Below are 25773 nucleotides of genomic sequence, written 5' to 3' on the forward strand. Positions count from 1 at the left end.
AGCAATAATTCTGTATTTTATCCCAAGAAGAATTTTAGGAGCCTGTAAAAAGATGTGCTTTAGGAGCTTATATCATGTAAACGTTGCTTAGTCTATGATAAAATTTCCAGTACCCTTTTTAGTGCAATGCAGAAGCTGGATAGTCTTAGAAAAAATGTGAAGTCTTTTCCTGCTTCAGTCATCTTTTGCCAATTTCATCCAGCCTGCTGTATCATAAAGCAAGGGGCAAAGTTGTACTATAGCATGACAAGAGGGGTAGATACTTTGCCTGTCTCTTTTACATGGTTCCTGTGAATTTTTACTCTCACATGTCATTATTCCCAAATAAATAATTTTGTTCTTCTCTGGGAAAACTTAAAAGAGCCCCATCATACAAGAATGCTATGTTATCTTCTCTTGTATAGGCCACTTGTTGTGTACTCAAGGACAATAGCAGATGTGTTTATATTTTGTATTACTTATTTATGTAAGTACTGTATTTACTTATAGGTATTTTGATGTAGATCCTTCTGCAGCACTGTTTCATATAGAACCACATCATAATACTTCAGGATATTGGTCCATATGGTTTACAAACAATTTTTACTTCAGCATTGAATTGAATGAGGTCTTCATAGCCAGAGAAACAAAGAACCTAGTTAAGGTAAGCTTTATTTCTTCTTTGTACAATGTTTTGTATTTGATTTAAAGATATGGACCTTTGACATACAAAATGGGTTCTTTGAAATACTCTGTGTTCTTAGAACTGGTTGGAATCCATTAAAAATAAAGGTTTGTGTACATCTGTAACTATTAGGTTACTGTCTCAAGAGGCATTATTCACTGTCCAGCTTACTTTTGTATTGTTTTATTGACAACTGTTCCTTCATTTGAGTTGCAGCTACAGATGCATCAAATTACAGACCATTGCTCTGTTCTCAGAATTGTTGAATGTGTGTGTTTGTGCTCTCTAGGATTCAGCATTTCTTCATAGTGGAAGCCTTTAGTGCATAGATGACCTTTAAAGCCAATGATTTACTGGCACAACTGCAGGGAAATCTGGTTTAGGAATAAGCACATGATGTAGGCATCTAAATGGCTCTTCTTATGTTTTGATATTGGGATTTGTATAAGTGCACTGTTTGGATCAGGTATGAGCTCATATGGCCATGTAATAACAGCAAAAACACAAAAGACAAGAAAGTTTGCATTTTTCAAGGTACCACCTGTGTCAGAAAGTGCTGTACCAATTTTAATTCAGCTGTTGTTTGATTCTTTTCAGATTCTGAACTTTGCTGAACCTCTGACTCTACCTCCAGGCTGCTGGAATGTTTTTTCTTTGAAGCTCAATGTGAAAGACACTGTAACAAATGTGCTCTCTAGTATTTGTTTGTCCACAAACGTGGGAGTGATGTTCGAAATACCTCTGCAGATATATTCGACTGTGTCCAAGGTATGGTCTTCAGCTGTGTGTGTTGAATTATTATTATGCACTGCAAACCCAGCTGCAGCAGTGTCTCTCTCAGGCCAGAAATCTGTTCTTAGTCCTGAAGCAAAAGCTCAGTACCAGACCACGCTGTTAGACCATTCTGAAGATTGAGAGGTTAAGTCCGCAGAGTTGAACAGCAATGGAATTATAGTTCTCTTGGCACTTAATTCAAAATTCTCTTATTTGACTCTATGAAATTATGCACTGAGAAAGTGAAATTTGTTCTCTTGTTTTGTCATGTTTTTGTTTTGTTTTTTCAGCAGGGAGATCTAAATTTTGAAGCAATTGCCCACTGTGATATTCAGTGCTACTTGGGAAAGTCTGATTCAGGTAGGCTCATCTAAGGCTTTTTTTGGCATCTGACTAGTTTTATTGTAGAAAATTCATTTTATATAGCAGGACTTGTAATGACAATATTGTGATTGTTCATGCAAGTACTTAGTTTTACATTTGTTTAAAAACAGATGTTCTGGGAGTATATAAATGGCTGAGGGAACTGAGTACAAGGCACAGTATTTCAGACATCTAGTTCCACAGCATGTGCTGAGCTATTGTTCTGTCTTGAAACATTTTTTTTTTAATTTTAGTATTTAAGACTCTCCTATGAATTCTCACTGATGATGTATTGCCCTTTTCTTTCTTCATTCATGTTTTCTTGAGAGATGTTGAAGTAGAATGGTTAAACTGTCCACTAACTCAAAGTTATTAGAAAATGTGCATAACCTGGGCCCAGATCCTGGGAATTCTTTTATGAAAAACAAACAAAAAAAATTGACCAATATCTGCCTATATCTAGAGTTAAATTTGAATTCTTTATCTCTTTCCCACAGCAATAATTCCATAGATTTCAGCAAATGTGGTTTATCAGGCTTATAAAACAGCATCCTTAACACTGTATCATATGAAACAGAAGGAAGGGGTCTCTTTTTTTCTGGGACTGAAGAATCTATCTCCAGATACTGCAATGCTGGGAGCTGTTTCAAGTACCTGGCTAGCATTTACCAAAATACAGCAATAGGTTTAACATTGCATGATACTGCCTAAAGAATGTTAGACCTGTTGAAAGCTGGTTCAGAATAGTGGTTTTTACTCTCTGTGCAGTAAGGAGTTTCAGAAGGCAGCTGATAGCATAGACTTTAAATATTTGAGCACTCTCCTGGAAATGTTTTCAAGATGACGTTTCCTAAAATGTGTCTTTGTGTGAGGATATGAGGAAGGCAGTAGTAGTCAGTCAGATGTGAAAAGGAGAATTGAGGTGACATATAGAAACATGTGACTTGAACACTTACTGAGACACTTGCATGCTAAGGTCCATATCTTAGAAGAAAATGTTTGCTTTTTTGGGTTTTTTTAAATCTCAATGAGGAATATGGCTAATACAACTGAATACTTGTTGCTTACTTTATTTTCATTCTAATAATCCCCATAATGAGATCTGTACTTACAGGTATTCTGCCTTCTGCTTTAGGATACTACTATTTGTTAAACAGAAATGTGTCATGCATTAGCCTGAAAATACTGACCTAAAGAAATTGTCGTTGAATTATTCCAATAATCACCAATCTCAATTCATTACTTTAAACATTAAGGATTGTAAAATAAAGTACATGCACTTTCAAAATAAGTATTTTTTGTTTTCTTTCTAAAGAAGCTTGCTTTTTTAACTACTTTCTGCTGTGTGAAAATGCTTGAACCAATATGAGTGTAACTTTCTAAAATACACTAATCTTTAGACTGATGTAAAACTTTGCAATTCATCTTAAGAAGAATTTGAGAAAATTATCAGCATCTAGAAAAGAAGCGAAAATGAAAAGACTGTTTTTGCCAGACTGGGAATTGTTATGTTCCCTGCTGTGTCATGCTTCTATATTTTTGTACTACTGTGTAGCATATTATCTTGGTACTTTACTGCCATCAGTAGAGAGTACTGTGTAGACTAATGATGACATGGTTACTCTTCAGTGGCATCTATTAGGAATAGCAGCAATAAAAAGGTCTCACTAAAGCATACACAGCCTGTGCAATGCCCATTCTCTTTTTGCATGTACAGTTACTTTGGTTTTGCAGATGTATTTCTTTAAACAAATCTGATATGGAAGATAATATATATACCCTTGCATATTCTCACTTTGAAGGGGAAAAGTGGGTTGGCTTTTTTGTTTTGGGTCTGGATGCTTTGCAGATAGTGATTACTCATGTTCTCAAGTAGATTGACGGAAGGAGCAAATATTATCTCTGTAAAATCTGAAAAATCTACTATCCTTTCAGCAAATCTGCTTTGGCAGAAGAGTCTCTCTCTGGACCGTTCTGCCTGGGACGTGGATTCCGAGCTTGCAAGTGACCTTTATGAAAGATGGCAAAAAATAAGACGTGGAGAAGCATGCAGGTCTGTACAGAATCTGTTGACGTTCTTAATTCAAGCCAGTACAGTGTTGTAAGAAAGAATATTTCTGTTCTGAAGTATTCTTAATTAGAACAAAACATTCAGGACCATTTTCTACACTTAAGTTAGTTCTCTTGAAGCACATGGAGTTTCAGAGCACCCCAGACTCCCCCAGCTTTCATTTCAAGGCACTGCCAGCCATAAGTAAGCTTTTCAGCCTAAAATGTAAGTAATATTCTGACTCTAGTTATCTCACCAGGGCTACCTGGCATGAAGGCAGTCTAAGTATGTTTTACCAGCTCATTTATGGAGTTGCATGAGTCCTTCATCATCAGGTTGTATAGCAGTCTTAGCAGTCTTCTCAGGCTCTTTGAATGGCTTTCATGGTTTTTAGTCCCTGGCCTACACACACAAAAGTTAGCTGTTAAGCTACAGCTTTATGGACTTTGTTTTGTAGAGACCATTTCCAAGGAAAGATAAATTTATGCAGTTACGGGTCCTGGCAAATCATCTTGTTGTAGTTCTTTGTTTGAAAGAAGAAAAAAAAAGAAACTAATTAATTTTTCTGCTTTTGCCCAATAAAGCAGGAGAAGTATTTTAGGATCAGCTCGCTTTACACAGCAGAAGAACTCTGAAGAGGAATCCTTTGCCTTTTTCTTGCCACGGTTGACTACAGAGCCTGGCCTTACACTCAACTTTAATGCCACAGCTGTTAAAAGTAGTATGGTGAGGATGGTTGTTACTACACTTTTTTCTGAGTTGTGTGTTTAGCTTTTTTAAATAACAAAGTCTGTGATTAATATTTGGTGCTGCTTACATTTTCATACTGCTTATGAACTGGTGTTTTGATCTCAGTTAAAGACACTAAATTTGTATCCCTTTGATTCTTCGGTAAGTTTCCTAGCTTGCTAGTTGTAATACTTTAGTACAAGGAGAAGAGTAAAGCAGTGTAGGTTTTAACCATCAATTTTTTGTTGTTGTTAAACTTTCCTTGTGTTCATTGTATAAGTTACATGCTTGTGGTAAAATAATTGAACATGGGACTAGGGATAGGGTGTGTTGTCATTAGTGATGCATGCAAGGCTGTACAGGATGGCTTTCTTCATGCCACTGTCTTGTCTAACAGAAGTGTGTAAAACATTTACGAGAGATACAACACTTGCAGAGCAATGTATCTTCCAGCCACACTGACAGTTATTTCTTTCTTGTTTGTCAGATTTAGGTTTCTACTAACCTAGCCTAGGCCAGAACCAGTCATATGGAAATAGTTTTCATATGCACATATTGTGAATTATCTTAATATTCCATTTGTCCAATTTAATTGTTAGTCATTACAGAAATTTTTATAACCTGCTTGCATTCAGACTTCTCTAAGAAGGGGTGGCACCTCACTAACTTTACTTTCTTCTATGCTAGAGCTTTGTTCACATCTGTCTGCATAAATCAAAATCCAAATGAAAATGTTGTTTGGGGAGTGGGGGTGGTCTGTATTTTTGTATATGTGGTTCAAAATGCACTCTTAGCTGATTTTGCAAATTCTGACATTGTGGTGACATGTCCTGCTGTTACATGCAGTCATGTACATGTATGATTATACTGCATTGACACAAGAGCCAGATTGAAGTCCCTTGAAAATGCAGATTGTATTGCTAGTGTTGAATTATTTTACCAACCAGTTCTCAAATATGTAGTTTTTAACTCTTTCTTTTCCCCTCCAAACAATTTAGGTAAAATATTTCGTACTAAGAAACCCTTCATCCTTCCCAGTTACGTTGCAGCTTCTGCCTCTTTCTTACTACCCTGATCCCCAAGCTTCACTGAGTCTGCTGAACAAATGGTAATAACTATCTCAGGATACTGTTTTCCCTTTTAAAAGATCTTATTTGCTATGCCTTATGATTGTGACTTATTGGGTTTTATTTAGTCTTTCAAAGTGTTACTTAGATGGGGATTATGTTCTCACCCATTTTGGAAGACAGAGCCTTGTTTGGGGCAGCTCCCTGTATGGTGCATGCCTTTGTGATGTACCTCATCATTGATAAAACACATGTTTAACATGTTTTAAGCAAGATTGTGTCTGCCAGATATATATTACAGTTGTTCATCTTCTAGTATCTGAGGCTTAGTGCAAGCTGCCCAGGTGAGGTGAACAGCTTACAGAGTTGGGCTTGTGCATCTCCTCACAGTGCTGGTTGGTACCTATAGAGTCTGTAGACAGATCAGTGAAAAGAAGGTATCTGAACCATCCCAGAGAAGAGTTTTCTTCTTAGCCTTTTCTTAGGTAATAACCCTGGTCAAAGAGGAAACAGGAACTGGGAAGCAAAAGGCAGATTCAGGGGGAGCAACCTCAGCATAAATATTTAGGGTCAGCTAAGTAAATGTGTCTGCATTGTTTTAGCCTTTCTGTTTTAGATTTGAGATGATGATCTAATGAGAAATCTAGAGGAGAGTTAGATTAATAATAAAGGGACCTGGTGAGTGAGCTGAAGCTCACCAAAATAAGCCCTGTCACACTTATCTTTGAAAAAATGTTATAGCTGGTAGGTGTGTGTGGTTAGAGACAGTGGGATTACTCCTGTGCTTAGGTGTAACTTGCTTATTTGGGGTCCCAATCCTTGTGTAATTGCTTCCTTAACCTCATTCCTTTACATAGGTACATGCATGTGCATATATATGTCTGTGTATATATATGCACATTAATAACTCCATCTGTTTGCATACTAAATATGATTTCCACATAGACCCTTTCTAGTGGTTTGCAATTACATTTTCTCTGTATTTGCACACTTTTGTTTCTGCAGATCTTCTAAGTTCACCAGAAATCACATCCATTAACTGGTTCTTTTTAAGCTAATGTCATAGACAGTTATGACAAGTGAGTTTTCATTCAGTGGCTGGAGGTCCATTCGTCTATAATCTACATTTTATGTGTTGGTTTTCTTATGTCAGTTTTTAATACTTTATGTCAAATGCTTATAATTTGCATTTGGACAAACAAATCAATTGTTTTAAGTGAATTTGATTTGCACATTATGTGATGGAAAATAGGAATTTGTCCCAAACAAATCATGAGCAGAAAGAGAGATATTTGAATGAATTATAAGAGATTTAATAATGATTATTTCTTAACAGTTATGTGAGCAGAAAGAGCTTCAGGGAATTTGTGTTTGTGTGGCTTAGAAATTCTATTTCTTGACTGTTATCTTTTACAATATTCTACACTGACAGATCTAAAATGCCCAGCCATTTGTCTGTTTTCCAAATGTGTGTAGTCCACATAAAACTGATTTGCAGCGTATTCTTTTGAAATGCAGACCCACATTTCCACCATATTTCACACTGCCAAAAAGCAATTGTAAAAGTAGCCTCTATTTAAGAATAGATGCCAGCATGTAAAAATAAGTCAAAGCAGTTCTGACAGGTTGGGTTTCAAATGCTTAACTTTTTGTTTTGGTTTATTTAGGTTCGGCATAAATGTGCAAGCTATTAACTTCACAACCACCGAATTCAGGCTAATGGATGAATGTTCTCACAGGGTAAGATGGCTAATTTTGGTAGAAGTGGTCTGACACACTAGAGAAGGATTTTTCTAGCTATGCTACTTCTGGGTTCTTCCCAAGTGCAATTTAAAGTAGTTTCACAGTGTTTTCTTGATTCTTCATCAGGTTTGTATCTTTGTAGTTAATTATTTTCATGATTTGGGTCAGTTTTGAATACAGCTGTAGGGAGGAAGTGCATGCATGCCTGCAAGTGTGTCCATGTGCTGTTGGGGCTTCACCCTTGGCTCCAGGCTGACCATGAAGTATCAGGCTGTGGAGTCAGTGATGTCAGGAGCGGGCTGGTTCTCTTCTCAGAACAGGGAAGTAGTGTCAGGTAGTTCATGGGAGGAGGAGCTGGGATTTCTACATATCAGCTTCATGCCATTGCAACTTCTGGATTCAGGTTTGGAGTGTCATGGTTCTCTCTGGTTCCCATTGCCTCATTTTTGAATGAGTGTAGTAACACTTGACCATGGCACACCAGTGCTGAGCTATGCTTAAACCTTGAGATGTTGTGTCATGGATGACAGAGAAAATGCTGAATCAGGGATGCTGGCATATTCTGGTGAACAGAGTACTATCCAGAATACCCAGAGGATCTCTTCTTAAGACTTCTGGTTTGTACAAAATTAATGTATTTTCCTTGCTGTTTGGGCATACTGCAGCTTCGTCTTTAATGTCCTGTGTAGATACATGTTTCTGCACATATGCTTTAAGATCTTAATGAAATATTTGTACCTTGTAAAAAGAAAAGAGTATGTTTGCTGCACTAATCAAAGCTGACCTTTCCTTTCTGGCAACAGTTGTAAGAGTTGTTGTAAAAGAGAGGAGACAGCAGTTCATAAATCCTAGCCTGTAGGCACACTCTGAAAAAGGGAAGGTAGTGTAGGGGTAGGAGTGAGCTTCCACAGTCCCACACACCATACTCTTGGCCAAATGGAAAAAGAGCTGTGGATCTTCGCATCAGTGTGTGCAATACATGGTTTTCATTAGGTTTGAAGAGCTAGGGGGAACATGCATGGTTAGGTAGATTTTCAGCACATGTGAGACAGATCTTGCCTCGTTAACCAAATAAATAGTTGCTAGTATTTAAATTTTTGCATTTGACATAGTTTTCCTAGTCAGTTTATGTGCAGTGAATTGTTAGGCTCATCTTTGTAGGGAGTGACATGGGGAAGTTTGCAAATACCATACATGGCTTGCTTTTAATAAATACTGATTATTAAATGCAGGTTCTGATAGTTTTTGTGCATTATTTTTCATAAAATAGACTAAGAATAAAAACATTTTGAACTGAAAAAGATCAGAAAAGCTCTTAGTACAACATCCATAAACTGAGAAACAGCCAAGTGAGAACCCATTTTGGAATCTTTATGGTTTTTTTGACTGCTATAGGTATCTGGTCACCCCTTTCTAAGAGGGGACCCCAGTTCTGGAAGAGCAAGTTATAGGGCTATTTTCATTTTTCAAAGGCAGAAAGAATAAACAACAGTATTTAAAAAAATATTTACATTATTTCCAGACTAAGTGAACTTCTGGTATTTCTGGTTTTCAATTAATATAGTTGAGAATTCTCTTTGGCTTCCTTCCAGTGACTCAAATAGTCAGCATATTTACCAGCAGTCCCTTTCTCACTTCAATCAAGTTGTAAGTCATGCACTGAGGGTATAATGGTTGCCACATTTCCCTGTGCAATCAATACACTTCAGTTCTTGTGTTGTGAAGTGTTTCAGGATTTCTTGAATATGAAAGACACTATATAATTTCTTTTCCATCTGAGGAAATAAAAGCTGTTTTAAATAATGAAGTAATACATTCCTCATAATAAGTGCAGTAATATGAACTTTTGCTCAAATAAACAATCTTATCTGATGTTTTATGTTGTCAAAAGGAAAGACTTTGTTATAACGAGTTAGTTAGCAGTTTCTGCACCTTGCCAAAAATATTCTGTGTGGTGCTAAGTGGTGATACAGTACTTTCTTTATTGACATCTATAAACACACATGTTTTCTGTGAGTAAGAAGTGCATTTTTTGTTTAACAGAATGCACATCAAGAGGACCTCATCAGCAAGAAATGCAGTTCTGAGATGCTTTGTTTAACTTTACAGCCACTGGAAACCAGAAAAGTTGGTGTAATTTTTACACCTCTTGAGTACAAAAGAGTAGCTTCCCTTATTTTAATCAGGTAAGCCAAATTTTAGTTGTAAGTGAGAATCAAGCAGCTCAATGTAAAAATGAATTTGCAAAGTCCTGGCACATAGACAAATGCTCAAAATTTGAAAGTCAGAATACCTCTGGTTTAATAAAAATTAGAGTGTGTTTGTGCCTTATGTCTCAGTCATTAATTTTCTTGATATGTTGTCAAAGGGTTATAAAATGCATGTGACTGTTCTGAGGCAGTTTTGAGTTAAGAGAGAAACACATTGTATGGCTTTGCTGTTTTCAACCTGACTTAATAATGATAGGAGTTATGGATCCAGTGAGTCTTTTATGCAGCCAAACTTTGGTTACCTTTGTAGGAAAAGGGAGTTTATTGATTGAAGAAGCAACCATTTTCACTAGGTGACACAGTTGTTAACTGGTGGCACTGGTCACTAAACTTGCTCCTTCACTGTCTGAAATTCACTAGTGGCTGGTTCTGGAGTGATCCTGTCTCTGTTTAGGGGAAACCTGTCCAGGTTTTGCCCCCGATTCTGTTCCGACACACTGTTATCTTGGTTTGGCACCTAGAGAGCAAAGCCACGACTTCGCAAACTTAATTTGTGCTTTAGTGGCTGACTGCTTGCTTTTTGTTTTATGGCAGAAACAACTTAACTGTTCTGGATGTGGTCAATGTAGAAGGCTTTGGAGCCAAAGAATTGCTTAAAGTAGGAGGAAGACTCCCAGGTGCAGGAGGATCCCTTCGATTTAAGGTGCCAGAAGCGACACTAATGGACTGCAGACGACGTGAGTAAGGAGACACAGGTCTCTGGTTGTGCAGCTGCCTGCTTTGCTCTGCACTGGAACTCATACAGAGCATTAATGTTATGGAAACAGAATGGTCAAAGCTGAAGAGTTTGGCCATGAGAAGTGTAGATTCTGTTTTGTCAAAATTCTGACTAATAATAGTTAAAAGTTTTAGAAATACACTACTGCAGAATAGTCTGTATTAGATCTTGGTCACTTATGGATTTTTTTATTCAATTGTAAGTAAAAATAGCAATTTATTTATGAATGTAAGAAAATCATTTCATGCACTGTAAACTAATTGCTCTCTTTTTTTTCCTTTAAGAACTGAAGGACAGCAAGCAAATTCTATCCATTACGAAGAACTTCAAAGTAGAGAATATTGGGCCTCTTCCTATAACAATTTCATCAATGAAAATCAATGGTTACAGTTGCCAAGGATATGGATTTGAAGTGTTGGACTGTCGGGAATTTTTCCTAGCTCAAAACTCATCACGAGAAATCAGCATTGTGTAAGCACTGACAAATTTGTTGACAAAATAACTGAAGTGGAAATTTGAAATAATTAATTTCAGAAACAGACACTCCAATGGCATACCACACACAAAATTTTGAATAGAAATTTAGTAAGAATTTCCCTCAGGATAACACTAACGAATGGATTATATAATACTGGTTCTTTATATGACCCGTTATTTTTAAAAAGCAGCATACATGCTTTTATCAGTGCATTATGAAGTAATAAATTAAAACAAAACAGTTGCCACAATTTTTTATTTGCTTGTTATTCTCTAAGCTTGTTCCAAGTAGCCTGACCACAATCTAGTCATGTTTTCCCAACATTGCACATAGTCTAAAACTGATTCTTTTTAAACTATCCTTGAGTGAAAGATACTACTGTGACTTAAGCAAAAGTAAAGTTAATGTTACTGAGTAAAGTAATTGTGGTTTCCCATACAACAGATTTCACCTCTACTGATTAGAAAGGCAAGTTATACCTTCTAGCAATCAAGTAGAATACTGAAATGGGTCAGGGAAGTAGAAGACGAGACAAATCTGGTGTTTCTTCTGCTTTCTATATCTTTCCAGCTTTGCACCCTAGTACCCGGCCCTTTCTGAAATCATGCTGGCTGTATGCTGGGCAGCTGTGCTTTTGTTGATTAACCTGAGTTGATTATGTGTATTGCCTTGATAAAAGGAAAACATGTCACAGTAACGAGTACTGTGAAGAGTCACAATAAACCCACGTATTTTGCCAATTTAAGATGACCTAATGCCACCTGCACAGTTTAAGCAGATAGTGGACACTTTCTTTAAGTATGCTTTAAAAAATACTATTAAATCATATTATTTCATATAACTAAACTGTTATTACTGGATTGAGGCAATATTTTAGTAATTTTAAGAATGCTATTAAATTATTGGTAAATTTTATTAAATTAGTTTTCTTATTATTATTGTTGTTCCTGTTGTCATCATCATATTGTTTGTATTTTTGTTATCAGTGTGACTTCAGAAAGTAAAATTCAGCCAAACAATGAAAAAGTAACACCACCTCTGTTTTTCCTGACAGATTCACTCCTGACTTTACATCTTCATGGGTAATTCGTGAGCTCACACTGGTGACTGCTGCTGATCTGGAGTTCCACTTCACACTGAACGTGACTCTCCCTCACCATCTGCTACCGCTGTGTGCGGATGTGGTGCCAGGACCCAGCTGGGAAGAGTCTTTCTGGAGGCTCACTGTCCTCTTTGTAAGGTAAGGCTTTCCTCACAGTACCCCAGAGCTCCTACAAGATGCAGTGCATGTGAATGCCGTGGTGATAACACACATGGGCTGATGCATCCCTGACTGAGATCCCCCTGCACACTGTGCTGCTGCTTGTGTGGTTTGGACACTGGAAACAGTCAGAACACAAATGAAGTAACAGCAGTGACCACTTTGCCTTCTTCTAGATGCAACAGAAGAAGATTACAGGGATCTGAAAAAGCAGGAATTTTTCATTCTGTTTTCCTGCTAACAAAATTTACACTGCGTGATTGAGAAGGTGGTTTGATGAATTAGAAAGATTTTTGTTTTGATCCATATATGTTTGATGCAATTCGTACATCATGGAGAAAGAGGATATTTTGCATCTAAATTTTTAGTTCAGAAGTATGATGGCATTTGTAGCTCATTTTATGCCAGCATTTTCTCTAGGAAAAGAAAGAAACGGTATTGAATAAATACCTAAATAATGATGATGACTATCATAAATGAACAGTGGGCTGATAGGTCATATTATGATATGATGTCATGCATCATAATATGATATGATGTAAGACTACAACACAGTTACTTCTAAATTACTTTCAAGGATTATCTCTTTTAGAGTGAGCTTTTTCTTTGTTCTATTTTTTTTCTTTTAAAGTTCATGACAGAGTTATTTTATCAAGCTAATGACTAGTAAGGCCTATAAGGAAAAAAGGAAAAAAAGGAAAAGAAAATACTATTACTATTACAACTATCATTTTTAAGGCTGTATTTTGAGTTTGTCTGTCTTTTTATGTAGAATTTTGTAGAAAAAATACTTGAGAAGTGTATCTTGTTAGAAGTTTTTTAACTCTTTCACTGAATATTCCTGAAAGTTGTAGACACCAGTATCTATTGTTTTCTTTGGCAGTTTGTCCCTGCTTGGAGTGATTCTGATAGCCTTCCAGCAAGCCCAGTATATTCTAGCAGAGTTCATGAAATCAAGACAGAGGCCAAATCCTAGTGCTTCACCACAGCAGAACGGCAACTCTGTTGACGTAATCAGCTCTGATTCCTACAAGTAAAAATACTTTTTTTTTCTTCTTTTCTACCCTGTTTATTGTGGAGTGGTGCTTTCTGTCTGACTCTCACTGATATTGCTGTGTGCTGGTTTAAAGTGTTCCAAGCAGCCTTTTTTAGAGAACTTCCACCTCAAACCAGGAGGAATGGAGGAACTCAGGGGTTTATTTATCTTGAATATTGCCAGTAATACATAAGGTAAAAATTGTATGATGAAAGTAAAGGATACACCAGGTGTGACAGCCATGGAGAGAATGGAAAATGCATTGATGGTTCTCAATCTGACCCTCTTGGGTGGTGAGTCAGGCACTTATTCATTGAAGCATGTAAGTGTGTTGGAAGTCTGAGCAAATACTTAGAGTGTTGCTCAATTCTCACTGAAATCAGAATGTGCTTAGCTGGTATGGTAAATTAAAGACCTAAAGCAATTTCATGGCTTGTGAATATGCCCCCCTTTCTTTTCTTACAACAATATCTCATAAAACAATTCATGATGTCTTTGTAAAGAAAAACAAATCCCCCCTTTTTTTTTTTCCCTCCAGGGGAAGCTGCAAGACATTTATGGATTCCTATAGTTCCTCAGATAAAGGTAAAGGGAAGGGCTTCCTGTCTGTAGGCACTTCTTCCAGCCGAAGTCAGAGTGCGGCAAAGAGAAGTCCTGCGACCTACAGCCACTCTCAGAAGAAACACAAATGTTCAGTTTACTACAGTAAGCAGAAACCAAACACAGCAGCTGGCAGTGCCATTGCAGCTGCTGATGAGAAACAGAATCAGATTGCAGAGAACCAAACCTCAGCACCAAAAGAGGACATTTGCACTGATGTTGTCAGTGAGAACTGGGTAACTCTGAAATATGCAAATGGCATAAACGTTAACAAGAATTTAACTCTTCCAGAAGACTTTCTGGGTAAAGAAGAAAGTACACTGAAAAATACAGTTCTCGTTAAAAATACTTCTTCAGAGTGTGATCTGAAGGAAGATCTTCAAACATGTATGTTTCCTAAGGAAACTAACCTTAAAACTTCAGAAAATCTAGCTGAGCTCAAAGAACAGGAGTTCTGTTCTGTGAAGATGTCAAAGAAGCTACCTGAAAGTCACTTGTCCAGAAATTCACCTCAACAACAGCCAGAACTGCAAGAAATAAGGAAAATTAGTGGTAATTTTTTCTCAAATTCTATCAGTCTAAATTAGTAAGTGAAATCTTCTGATGAGTTCACTGTGGTCAGGATTTTGTCTTTTGTGTAGGACAAGGGAATTGTGGTGTTTCTTATGTGTTCACTGTGATTTGTCTGTTTACATTCCTGAGGAAGCAGCTTACATTTTAAGTTGTTTTATAAATCATAAATTTGCTTGGTTTACAAATTTCAAGTTTGTTGCCATAGCATTTTAACTGCTAAAATAATTGATGTCATAGATCTGCTTATAAGACACAAATTGCCCTTGTCAGATATTCAGAGGGATCCCAGTTTGCTATTTTCAGGTCCACTGAAAATATGGTGGCTGAATCACCAAGCAAGCACATTCAGAAGCAGATATTCAGAACTCCTCAGATAAAACCACCCAAAATAAGAAAAACCTGACATCAGGATAATGTGAACTTTTATTGTGTAGCAATCTGCAAATCAGTGTTTTCCATAATAATTGCATAACTGTATTTTTTTATCTTTTTTTTCTTTTTTTGAAATTTTTGGGGGGGCTAGGCTGCCTGAGAAGTCTTACCTCTTAGCTTCACAATTCAAAATTCTAAGAACAGCAGAAGAACACCTGGGAGAAATCAAAAGCAGGATAAGAGAATGTCCTCTGGAAGCTTGGCTTTACTGAGGCACTTGGCAAAGTAATTGAATGGTGAAAACTGGCATTTGCTGTAGCTGTGGCAGTTTATTTAGGGAGTGAGCCATCAGAGAGGGATTTCAGGCCCTGCTGTCTTGTGTAGTTGCTACCATGGGCTCATTGCTTCTTGTGTTGTTCCCTGTGAGCTATAACAGATAAAAGCATGCAAGCTCAGGTGAAGGCAAGATATTTTCACTCATTCTTACAAGGTATTTTGAGATATGTTTTGAATATTAATATTTTGAGGTATTCTTCATATGCTCCTAAAATGCATTGTTGCTTATTCTTTGCTTTGAATTAGGAGATCATTCAGTATATTCAGTAGTAAAGCACTAAAGGTAATCTCTCTTGTCTATTAGCAGTAGTGGCTTCCTGCACTATCAGGCATGTGATATTTCTGTGTTTCAAGACATTTAGTAGGATATGTTAAGTCTAAAAAGTACCATGTTGCAGTGTTTGTACCTTGATTATCATTACAGACCTGGTTTTGTGCAAACAGGGAGTTCAGGACCTCGGGTACTCACATCTTTGTATGCTGGAGAGCAGCAGAGCATTCTTTAGAGCTCTGGCACTCTCCCTCGCCTGGTGTTTCATTCACATGTGCTCCTTTTGCAGTCCTCATGGCTGCCTGCTCCCCTCCAGGGGGGATCTGGTATCTGACTCAGAGCTGGGATGTTGTAGTTGGTTGGCAGGAAACTGTAAAAACATTTGGGTGTGCTTTTCCCAGTTGAGAAGGCCAGTTCAGTTCAGTAAGTGATGACATTTCTCACACAGAGCAGCTGAGAGCCTTGGTAGCAGATCACTGTGGATGTAGTGCAGGTCTCTGAGATACCTGGAACCAATCAGAGGAAAAGTGAATTATGTCCTGTCCTGGCCCAGGCAGAGCAATGTGACTCATCTGAGCTAGTTGTTGAGGCAGGCTTCCTCTTGAATCTTTCATCTTTTGGATTCTTAGATCAAAATAATTCTTCTTCTTCATAAGCCTCTCAAGTAAAAGAACTTTTAGGGTGGAACCCATGCTAAAGAAAGGATGACTTCCCTTTGTCTTCACAGTGAATGCAGAGGACACTTCAGAGGTGTCAAGCACCAAGTAAAGGCTGTCCTTTCTCCCCACTCAGCTTGCAGGGGTTTTTTCCTCTTTGTTTTTTAACCCAGTGTTCTCTAGCTTCAAATTCTACCAAGTACTCAAAATCAGGTGAGATGAGCAGGACTTGTGTAATCTCTGTATGCGCTGGGAGTGGTGTGCTCATGACCATGAACCAGCACAAAGCTACTTTTTGCAACTGCTGTAAGAATTTTTACATTGTATTAGCTTTTGGTTTTAAAATTTTCCATTATCATCAGCCTAGACATTAGTCTCCTGTGTTTTGGAAAGCAACACAAGGCTGTTTCTAAAGAAAGGTATGTGGTTATGACTGAGAGCCCTTCTCTTCCCATGCAAACAGTTGTTATTGTTTAATTGTAGGGAATAGCCAGCAAGTGCCTCTCAGGAATGAAACAGAAAACTGCGAGACTTCAAAAAAGCAGATCAACCTAAAGCCTTCCACGGAGAAAAAGATTAGTAAGGGACCCAAGGAAGAGACTCCATGCTGTGCAAAAGAGGAGATTACTTCTTCTGAGGTTGGTATTGTGATCTTTCTCCTTTTCAAATTTGAAATTCTCTTTTTATTGTTTATGTACATATATATACACCTATAGGTATGTATGTGTATGTAGGGACTATTTTGTAGAGTCACAGACCTGAAATGCTGTAAATCAGATAAATGAGGAAGAGTGCAATGTGCTGTCCCATGTCCATTGTGTATTAATGCTGCTTTATGGAATGGTGAACAGTTTGGGTAAAAATCAAAACAGCCATATCACAGCCAGAGATTGTTGCTGTTAGAGCAGGCACAAGCATACTGGAATCTAATGCCAGCTGTCAGCCACACTAATGATGTGGGAACATTCTCTGCAGGGGAAGTGGGCATATTGGCCTTCACTTGCAGACCTGATCTCCAAACCCAAGGCTTTGCATCAGAAACTTGCGTTTGGGAGTACAGCAGGCAGAAGCCCTTTAGCAGATTATGCAGTTGCTGAGAAGGATCGTTCTTCACCCCTGGTTTCTGAGTATGATAAACACATCAGACTGTACCTTTGTTGCAGGCAGCACAAAACACTAAAAGAACTTCATCAGGCAATTAGTGAACCTGAGAATCTGGATTATGTTTATATTCTGTGTACTGGATATAAATCCCATGGCAAAATGGTGTAAGGAAGAATTGCTTACATTGCTTGGGGAATATGTGAGAAAAGACACGGTCTTGTCTTGCTTTGGGAATTGTTGTTACAAACTTCTTTGCCTGTGTGGCTGATGGTGCTCAGTTTGTTTCTTACATTTCTTGAAATTACTAGTATTTGCTGGTAACTTACTCCATAATTTCCTCAGCTGTAATTCAAATAAATGCCTTCCCCCACTGCCCCCAGTTGCTGAGGAAAGGGAGGATTTATTGCTGCTGAACTTGCACACCAGCTGATCATAAATCTGGCAGATGTTTTTCGTTTTTAGCACATTGGGAATTTTATTGACTGCTTTACTTTTTCTCCCTCCATTTTTTTATTTCCCTGAAAGTCAGAGCTAGATGCTGTGAAAGGGAAAATGCTAAGTTTGGGAATTCAGAAATTCCTCTCTCATCATCTCTTGGTGTCTTGATGGACAGAGTCTTGGAAAGGCTAGTTAAATTGATGGTGCTGGAAAGAGGATGTGCTGTGGAAAGCCACTAAATCATGAAGTAACTATGCATTTGGGTCAGGCCATTTTGTCCAGAGAAATTTAGCTAGAAAAATCCAGTGGAGTTCATTGACTAAGTTAAGTTCATTTTATAATGTCTCAGCTTGTATTTTTGCCTTTAGCAAGAAGATGCATATAGAAAGAAGAAGCCTCAGGATAAAAAGGAAGGAAATGTACCAAATATGAATTGGAATAGGAATAGAACATCTAGGAAAAATAAGAAGAAGAATGTAAATATATCCACAAGGTATGTATTGCCTCACCAAATCATGAAGAAACCCAGAATTGCTGTAATGTTTCTGCAGGTTTTGCATAATGCATTAGGCAGGATTACTTTATCTATTTAAGTAAACACACATTAATCCTGTCCTGAGCATTTACTTTTAGGAATGTGCACTACTAAATATCACCAGCAAAACAAAAAATTTTAAAACATTCCATGTGTAATCTACATGTAGATAGATGCAGCCCATTCTGCATAGCAGTGGTAGCTCTCTGTTAGAGTCTGGAATGTGCTGTCTCTGAAGTTTGGATGGTTAGCTTCCTTCCCCTTGTGTAGTGTTTGGAGAAGTTCTAGTCATGTGTTCTCTTCACTGAAAAAAGGAAAATAAAATTGTTGAAATGATTCCACCTTCAGGAGAGTCATCTGCTATATTGAGTAACTGGGGGGATGTTGTCCTCTACCAACTTTGGGAGAGAAATGTGTAGAAATGAGAGAGTGGCTTTCATTTTTGCTATTATGATTTAAACAACTAGAGCAGCACTAGATTGTAAAGAATGTTGAGTGAGCACTGTGGAAAGTTACTTTTTTTTCCCCTGAGAATTGTGTTAATGCATTTTAAAGTCAGTTGTAAATTACTTTTAATTATTTTTTTAATATATTTTAAATTTAAGTTGTATGGATTATTAAAAAATACTAGTTACAAACTCCTTTTAGAATAGAAACACTACTGAGGAGAAAATCCTATTCCTTCCCCTCCCCCAGCCCTTTGAATTAAAGTCACAATCCCACAAAGCCTTCACAGATTTAATTTTTATTGCGAGTGCTTCTATTGAGGTCAGTGGACTCTAAAAGGAGATTGTAAATCTGAAAGGGCTGTTATACACACATTTCTGTTCATTTTGTGGGAAGTCAGTACACGTGTAAATCTTTGCTGGATGCACACCTTTGTAGATGGGAAGGATAAAAAATGAGCAGTAAAATACTGAAGTTTAGTGTCTGTTCCCTGAACCAATTCAGCAGGTGCTGCTTTCTGAGTTAAGATGGAACTGTTCCATTTCTGCAGAAATTTGACAGCTGACTTTTAATCATTTTTCCTCAATACTCTCTGATTATGGTATTGGATGTAGACATTTCATTCCATCTTTACTAGCAAAGTTAAGATTGCTCCAGATTGGGATTTTACTCTAGTTATAGTTGTGCCAGTGAAATGAGCACAGGGCACATTTTTCCTTGCATCTAGATCTTTGTACACTGCTAAACTGTGCTTATCACTGCAACATCTGATTGCCTTCTGCCAGGTGCATTAGAGAATGGAATTAAATATGCACATGTCATTTTGCCTCTCCCCCTGAGAAGTAGTAGTCTGTGTAGTAGGATATTGCATTTTGTGAAAGGTTTTTTAGGTTTCTCTAAAGTTGGGGAATAAGACTCCCAAACCTACTGCTTCCTTGCACTTTGCCTTGATAGGTGTGTGAGTTGAAGTGTTTAATGCCTGGAAAGGAAAACTGCAGATGAAATGTAAAATGAAAACATGTTTTGTTTTTTTTTTGGGGTGTGGTTCTATTAGGGTCCCTGAGCAGAGTGAGTTGAAGCATATGTGCAGTGAATTTGAAAGGCCGGATCTGAGAACAAATATTGGAATAAGAGCCTGGTGTCCTCAGAACAACGGGGAAAATTGTAAAGCAGACCAAAAAGCTGGGAGCTTGTCCATACAGGGAGAAACAGGTATGCAGTCTTAATTGTCTTAAAATGGGGAAAGAAACACAATGTGAATTTTGTGGCAGTAGAGCATTCCTTACTTGAGAGACCTGTGCTTTTCTCCCTTTGAACCCTGACGTGAAGATGACAGGACTGGTATGACACAGTGCCCGAAATAATAGCTGCTCACTTCTGAGGGCTCTGCATGCTTCTCCATGGAGTTGGTTCGTGGTGCAAACCAGAAAATTAATCAGTCTGAAGCAATCATCCATCAGTTCTTGGTGAAGGACAGACAGACTGGTAGTCTGGTTTTGTGTTCCAATAAAGCTTGGATACCTGCTTCCTGCCTTTCCATCAGGATTTTAATCATCTGTTTTCCCTGACTTTAGGGAAGAGGAGATCTGAAGAAAGTTATCAATTTCTGCAGGATTGTCCTTTGCATCTCTGATGAGATAATAGGAGAATCTATCGCTTATGAATTCATTACTTGCACCATTTTATCATGTGCATGTTCCTACAGCCAGGATATGTTTCATGTTTGAAGTATTAAGTATTTATTTCAGAGGACAGTATGCACTTCCTCTTTGAACCTATAGCCTACAGCAGCACTGTGAAATCACTGCATTCATGTTACTGGGATATCATGTACATCAGAAGCTCCTTATGTTAGAGGCTGGTTTAGTTACTGAAGCTACCAGCAAATATTTCTTCTCTCATCAGTAAATTCAGAGAATCCATGTAAATTCATTATTCAGATTACTTTTCCCTGACAAGACTTTCTTAAATGTTGTGTTGTTTTTTTTTTTGATTGGTTTTTTGTTTTGTTTTTCCCAACTTCTTTAGAAAACTTTTATCAGCGGTCCAAAAAGAAGTGTTTGGAGAAGTTTTGTTCTGATTCAAGCTCAGATTGTGGAAGTTCGTCAGGAAGCGTTCGTGCAAGTCGTGGGAGCTGGGGTAGCTGGAGCAGTACCAGCAGTTCAGATGGAGATAAAAAGCCAATGATTACTACCAGGCATTTTCTTCCATCCAGTAAGTTTTGCAAACAGCTCTCTTCACAGTAGAGCACAGAGTTCTAGCCTTCCTGCTGATTGGAAAGGCCTACCACAGCATGGGGCACATGAACTTGTCTTTTGTAGAGCACCTCTTGGACACACAAGGAGGGATGTAAAGAACTTTGTACTTGACAAGAAGTACCACACATTTCATGGAGATGAAGATTACTGTCAGGCTCCTCAATAAGCAATATGCACAGTTAGTTGTCATGGAAGGATGGGAGAACTGAGAGTCACTCAGAATAGACAAAGCAATTTCTGCCTTTGAATTTGATTCATCACATTATATGGGGGTTTTTTAACATTAAAACTATTTAAGTAATGCACAAATGAGGAATGTGTGAAAGCAGTTCAGATTTGAGGAGCTGGGTTTGGATAGGTGTATTTGAGGTGTAAATAGCCAGAACATCTGAGCCACTTGACTAGTATGAGAAATGGGAGCTGTGCTTCATTACTGCAATTCTTGAATACCTGAATATCACGAAAGTAGTTGAAAGTCATTGCCAAAATTATTATAGAGTGATGTGGCACTAGAAGTAAATTTTAGAGTGCTAAGTGACACCAGCAAACCCAGCTTTGGGTACCTGCAAAAAGATGGTTTGAATTATTTAAAAATATCCAGAAACTTCATGTGTATTTGTGTATGTATAAAACTTTACGTTTCTTAATGATAGTGTGTGATCTGTCTGAACCTGTGATTTAATAGATAACAAATCTATTTGACTTTCCTGTTTGTTCAAATTATAATGCCTCTTAAGAAAAAAGAAAATAAGTAATTCTAAATTCAGACTTAATTTGATAGTAACAAGGAACCTCTCCTTCAAGACTGTGGTAATCACTTCTAAATCACAAAATACATGTTAAGACAATGGACCTAGGTAGCATGCCTTGAAATTGATGCAGTTAGTGATAATCCAGTGTGAGAGAAAACTTGATTAACACCATTGATAATTCTGTTTGTGTGGATGTATATTCTGTGCATACTTCTTTTTTAAGGATCTTTGATTTTCACAGTCATTCTTTTCTTTAGGAGAGAATATTTCACAAAATGATTTTCCATCTGAAACTCCTATCACTCTAAATCTGTCTCATAACATCTGCAATACCAGGTAAAAAAATTGAATATACACCTGTAAGGCATTAAAGAAACAACACCAACTTGAAGTCTTGTCTCAGTTTGATAAATAATACCTGTTGGCACCTGTTATCTTGTAATTTTTTATGATCATCTGATTGTACTTACTAGTTGGAAAAAGAATCTTCTTCAGTACATGAGAAGATGTAAGCAAAATTGATTATGCTGCATAAGTACAATAAAAGCTTCCAAATGGAAAAAAATGGAATTTGGTTTTCCACTTTGACTTCTTCCAGATCCTAGCAACTTATATTTCCATTACTGCTTAGTTGTGTTTCTTTAAAAAAGGTGGGAATAAGACTTTCAAGTTGATGCTATTTTTTTAATGGGAATAATGTTCTCCTAGGATATACAGCATGAAAATCGATGATTCCTCCCTCCCCCACATTCTTTTCTCCCTCTTTACTGCAGTAGAGATAGCATCTACAAGTTTTATTGCTGTGAATCCTCATTTCACTTCTCATTGACCACTCTCTGTTTTCACGAGGAGAAATACTCCAATCCTTTTCCTTTGGGATTCTGGTGCTTGAAAATGTTTCTTTATTTGTTTTGACTAGTTCCTTTGATGGGTTGGCTTTGATAAATACCAAATTCACACTCATGTGTCTCTGTGTGTCTTCATGGACATAAAAGTAAACTTACCTGAAAGTTGTTCAAAAATTATAAGAGGTTCTACTGATTTTCATGAACTGCAGCTTGTTTTCCAGTTTTAGAGAACAGCTGTTGAAATAATTTGCAATAGGTTGATACCTGGATAATAAAAATAGGGTGATTAAGGTGTAGTAATTTCATTCATTTTGCATGTGTGATAAGTAGCTGGCTTTTAATTGGAAAAAAACTTTTAAAAATTGCACCGTGGTAATTCTGAAATAGGAAGAATCAGGACAGTGGAAAAGCAATAGCAGTTATGATGGTCATTAGAATGTTTTCTACATCTCTGTATATTTCCTTTGAAATAGTTTGGATTATGAGACTTAAGAAATGAAATTTTCTTTTCATTCAGCAGAGACATGAACAGCATCCCCCAATATCCTGAGACCTTATGTCCCAATTTCACTGACATAGCTGCAGATCCTGACAAAAATAAAGGTCAGTATTAACAACTGAAGCTGTTTTTCTCACACTTTGCCAAGCAGTTTTAGTGATGTTGCTAATTACACATGCACCAACTTGATAGACACATTGTTACTAGAACTTACTTGCTTCTAAGCAAGTTGGGTGCAAAGTTAGCAAATGAAGGCTTAAAACCTTGACAGTTTTTGTTTATAACCTTGATATTTTTTGTTGCATCTTCTCTGCATCGAGACAGCATTTAGCTTTCAACTCATGTTCTAGGTTTCTTTCTTTTTTTCATCTTCTTGCTGTGCACAGATTAATGTCCAGAAGCAATGCAGCTGGGAGATCAAGAGCACTGCTTGCTGTGTTAAAGTGAAGCTTGGCACCAAGTCAAACATGACCATTTTTCTCTCTAAATATCCACATTTGGGACTTGCTCTCTTTGACAGCAATAATGAGTGGGGTTGTTTAGCACTGTTAAAATTCTTGAGTTTTCATTGTTTGTATCTCAGAGGGAAGTAATATTAGCTTTTTGAGTGGAATTCATAAAAGCATCATGCTACATGGTGAGGTGGAGTTTGAAAGCTGGTGAGGACATGTGGTTCTTTGGGCAGCAGCACTCCCTGCCCTTCTGCTGTAGGTTTAACCTGTCTGATAGGATACAATTACTGATTAACCTTCTTCCATGGTAGCAATATTGATATGTATTATGTGAAATAATGAAATAGAGCCAACTTTGCAAGCATTGTCTCATGGAAATTGCTAATTTGGATTTTTTCTTTTCTCCAGCTGCCAGTTCTCATAGAGTTGATAGGAACCAAATATCTGTGGGCAGTCAGGGCACGCAGTCCATGAAGAGCAGCACAATGAATATCTGTGCTAGAGGCTAAATGAAACATTTAATGAGTTCACAAATTGTCTGGTCAGGAATGGCTCCAGTCTGTTAGAAACCTGACCCTGTTCCTGCTGCATTTGTGTAGTTGGACTACAGAGGTGATTAGTGACTACTAGTGCCTAAGGGGTGGGCACAAGGAGGCCAGTGGGGATTGCATCCCTGCTGTTTCTCCTGCTCTGTGGAAGTGTGCCATCTAGCACTGGCAGCTGAACACTTAAGGACCCTCAGCAGGAACTTCTTGCCTTGTTTTATTGAATTCTGGTTTCTCAGTTCAGGTCTTAGATATATCTTTTTTAAAATACAGAAATGTTGAGATGCGTTTAAAGATGGGCCTTCATCACAAAAAAATTGCTTAGTAACTCTGGATTTTTTTCTCTAGCAGACAGTCCTTACTGGGGATCTGAGAGTAAGGTGTCAGTGTGACAGAATCTGCGGAGTCTCCTTCCTGTTACTCTGTATTTCATTCCCCTTTCCTTTTTTAGGTCTTTACCCAACAGGAGACTTGTGGCCTGCCCAGCCAGTCTGCATGACAAACAGTTTGAACTACAACCTTGAGAATAATATACCATGCATGATCCAAGAAACCCCCTCTGTCCACAACAGGCAAGTTATGTTTTGTGTAGAAAGTACAGATAATGCTTTGTTCAGTCTTCTGTAATGCAGAGGACTGTACTTTACTCATCATTTTTGTAAAGGCAGATGATAGTTAAAGTCGTTCTGCCACTTCAGTCTTAGTTCTAATTGTTAATGCTCTTCTATGAGTACATTGTGATTAATTTTACTAATACAAATTCACTGCTGTCCCTGTTTATGTATAGATAGTCTAGAACTTTTTTCAAGTTTAATTAAATACTTTTGGAAAGCTGTTAAATGCTTTCACTCATTTTGCAGGCAGAGGGCCTGGCTTTGAAATCTGTTGCACTCTTGCTAAATGCATAGCTTGTGTATGCCACATGGTGTGTTATGCAGTGTGTACTTGTGTTAAATGGCAGTAACAGACATTGTTATAAAGACAAATATTCCACTATAAAAGTGGTTTAGGGATACAAGTTGGTATGTTTCAGGCTCTGTCTATATTTGGGTTGATCTTCCTGTAGTAATGAACTTGATTAGCTCTTATTTTACACTGCTCACACAGCAAATTTTAGTAATGAAAGATGTGTCACAAACTAGAGAGCAGAAATACTCTGCTCTACACATAGCAGTGAAATACGGCCAGTTCTTCAAGTTGTATCCTGTCATCCAAAATGACAGGAGAAGTACCTGGGGGTCCTGGTGCACAACAAGCTGTCCCTGAGCAAGCAGTGTCCTCGTGGCCAGGAAGGTCAGTGGTACCCTGGGGTGCATCAGGAAGAGCATTGCCAACAGGGCAAGGGAGGTGATCCTGCCCCTCTGCTCAGCCCTGGTGAGGCCACGTCTGGAGTGGTGTCCAGTTCCGGACTCCACAGTCAGTGCAACAGAGATCAGGAACTCCTGGAGCGCATCCAGGAAAAAACTACAAAGTTGTTTAAGGGTCTGGAGTATCTCTCTTACAAGGAAAGGCTGAGGGAGCTGGGCCTATACATCATTGAGAAGAGAGGACTGAGAGGGGACCTCATCAATGTCTGCCAGTATCTGCAGGGAGGGTGCCAAGAGGATGGAGCCAGGCTCTGCTCAGTGGTGCCAAGCAACAGGACAAGAGGCACTGGGCAGAACCTGATGCACAGGAAGTTCCACCTGAACATGAGGAAGAACTTCTTTACTGCGCAGTGACCACACACCAGAATGGATGGTCCAGAGAGGTTGTGGAATCTCTCTCACTGGAGATATTCAACCCTCTGGACACAATCCTGTGCCATGTGCTCTGGGATGGCCCTGCTTGAGCAGGGAGGCTGGACCTTATGACCCACTGTGGTCCCTTCCAGCCTTGCCCATTCTGTGACTGCTTTCATACACCTATCTCAATTTGGACTTCATAAGCAAAAA

The 25773-nt window shown here is 38.0% G+C and overlaps 1 protein-coding gene across 4 annotated transcripts in view; it reads left to right on the plus strand.

The window, feature by feature from the left end:
• TMEM131L (transmembrane 131 like) overlaps nucleotides 1-25773 on the plus strand; it is an 80717-nt gene that overhangs the window by 51259 nt on the left and 3685 nt on the right. The window contains exons 13-32 of one of the 4 annotated variants that reach the window (XM_036381860.2): nucleotides 490-643; nucleotides 1262-1432; nucleotides 1729-1798; nucleotides 3737-3854; nucleotides 4436-4577; nucleotides 5579-5688; nucleotides 7315-7387; nucleotides 9434-9576; nucleotides 10195-10337; nucleotides 10663-10849; nucleotides 11911-12096; nucleotides 13001-13150; nucleotides 13692-14305; nucleotides 16445-16599; nucleotides 17872-17996; nucleotides 19540-19697; nucleotides 20514-20699; nucleotides 21753-21831; nucleotides 22861-22946; nucleotides 24291-24411. In XM_036381860.2, coding sequence (XP_036237753.1) covers nucleotides 490-643; nucleotides 1262-1432; nucleotides 1729-1798; nucleotides 3737-3854; nucleotides 4436-4577; nucleotides 5579-5688; nucleotides 7315-7387; nucleotides 9434-9576; nucleotides 10195-10337; nucleotides 10663-10849; nucleotides 11911-12096; nucleotides 13001-13150; nucleotides 13692-14305; nucleotides 16445-16599; nucleotides 17872-17996; nucleotides 19540-19697; nucleotides 20514-20699; nucleotides 21753-21831; nucleotides 22861-22946; nucleotides 24291-24411 — 3171 coding nt within the window. The remainder of the gene's footprint in view (nucleotides 1-489; nucleotides 644-1261; nucleotides 1433-1728; nucleotides 1799-3736; nucleotides 3855-4435; nucleotides 4578-5578; nucleotides 5689-7314; nucleotides 7388-9433; nucleotides 9577-10194; nucleotides 10338-10662; nucleotides 10850-11910; nucleotides 12097-13000; nucleotides 13151-13691; nucleotides 14306-16444; nucleotides 16600-17871; nucleotides 17997-19539; nucleotides 19698-20513; nucleotides 20700-21752; nucleotides 21832-22860; nucleotides 22947-24290; nucleotides 24412-25773) is intronic. The other 3 variants (XM_036381859.1, XM_036381858.1, XM_036381863.1) reach the window with 3 other exon arrangements.

Source organism: Molothrus ater, chromosome 4 (assembly GCF_012460135.2).
Source record: "Molothrus ater isolate BHLD 08-10-18 breed brown headed cowbird chromosome 4, BPBGC_Mater_1.1, whole genome shotgun sequence".
Classification (NCBI taxonomy): Eukaryota; Metazoa; Chordata; class Aves; order Passeriformes; family Icteridae; genus Molothrus; species Molothrus ater.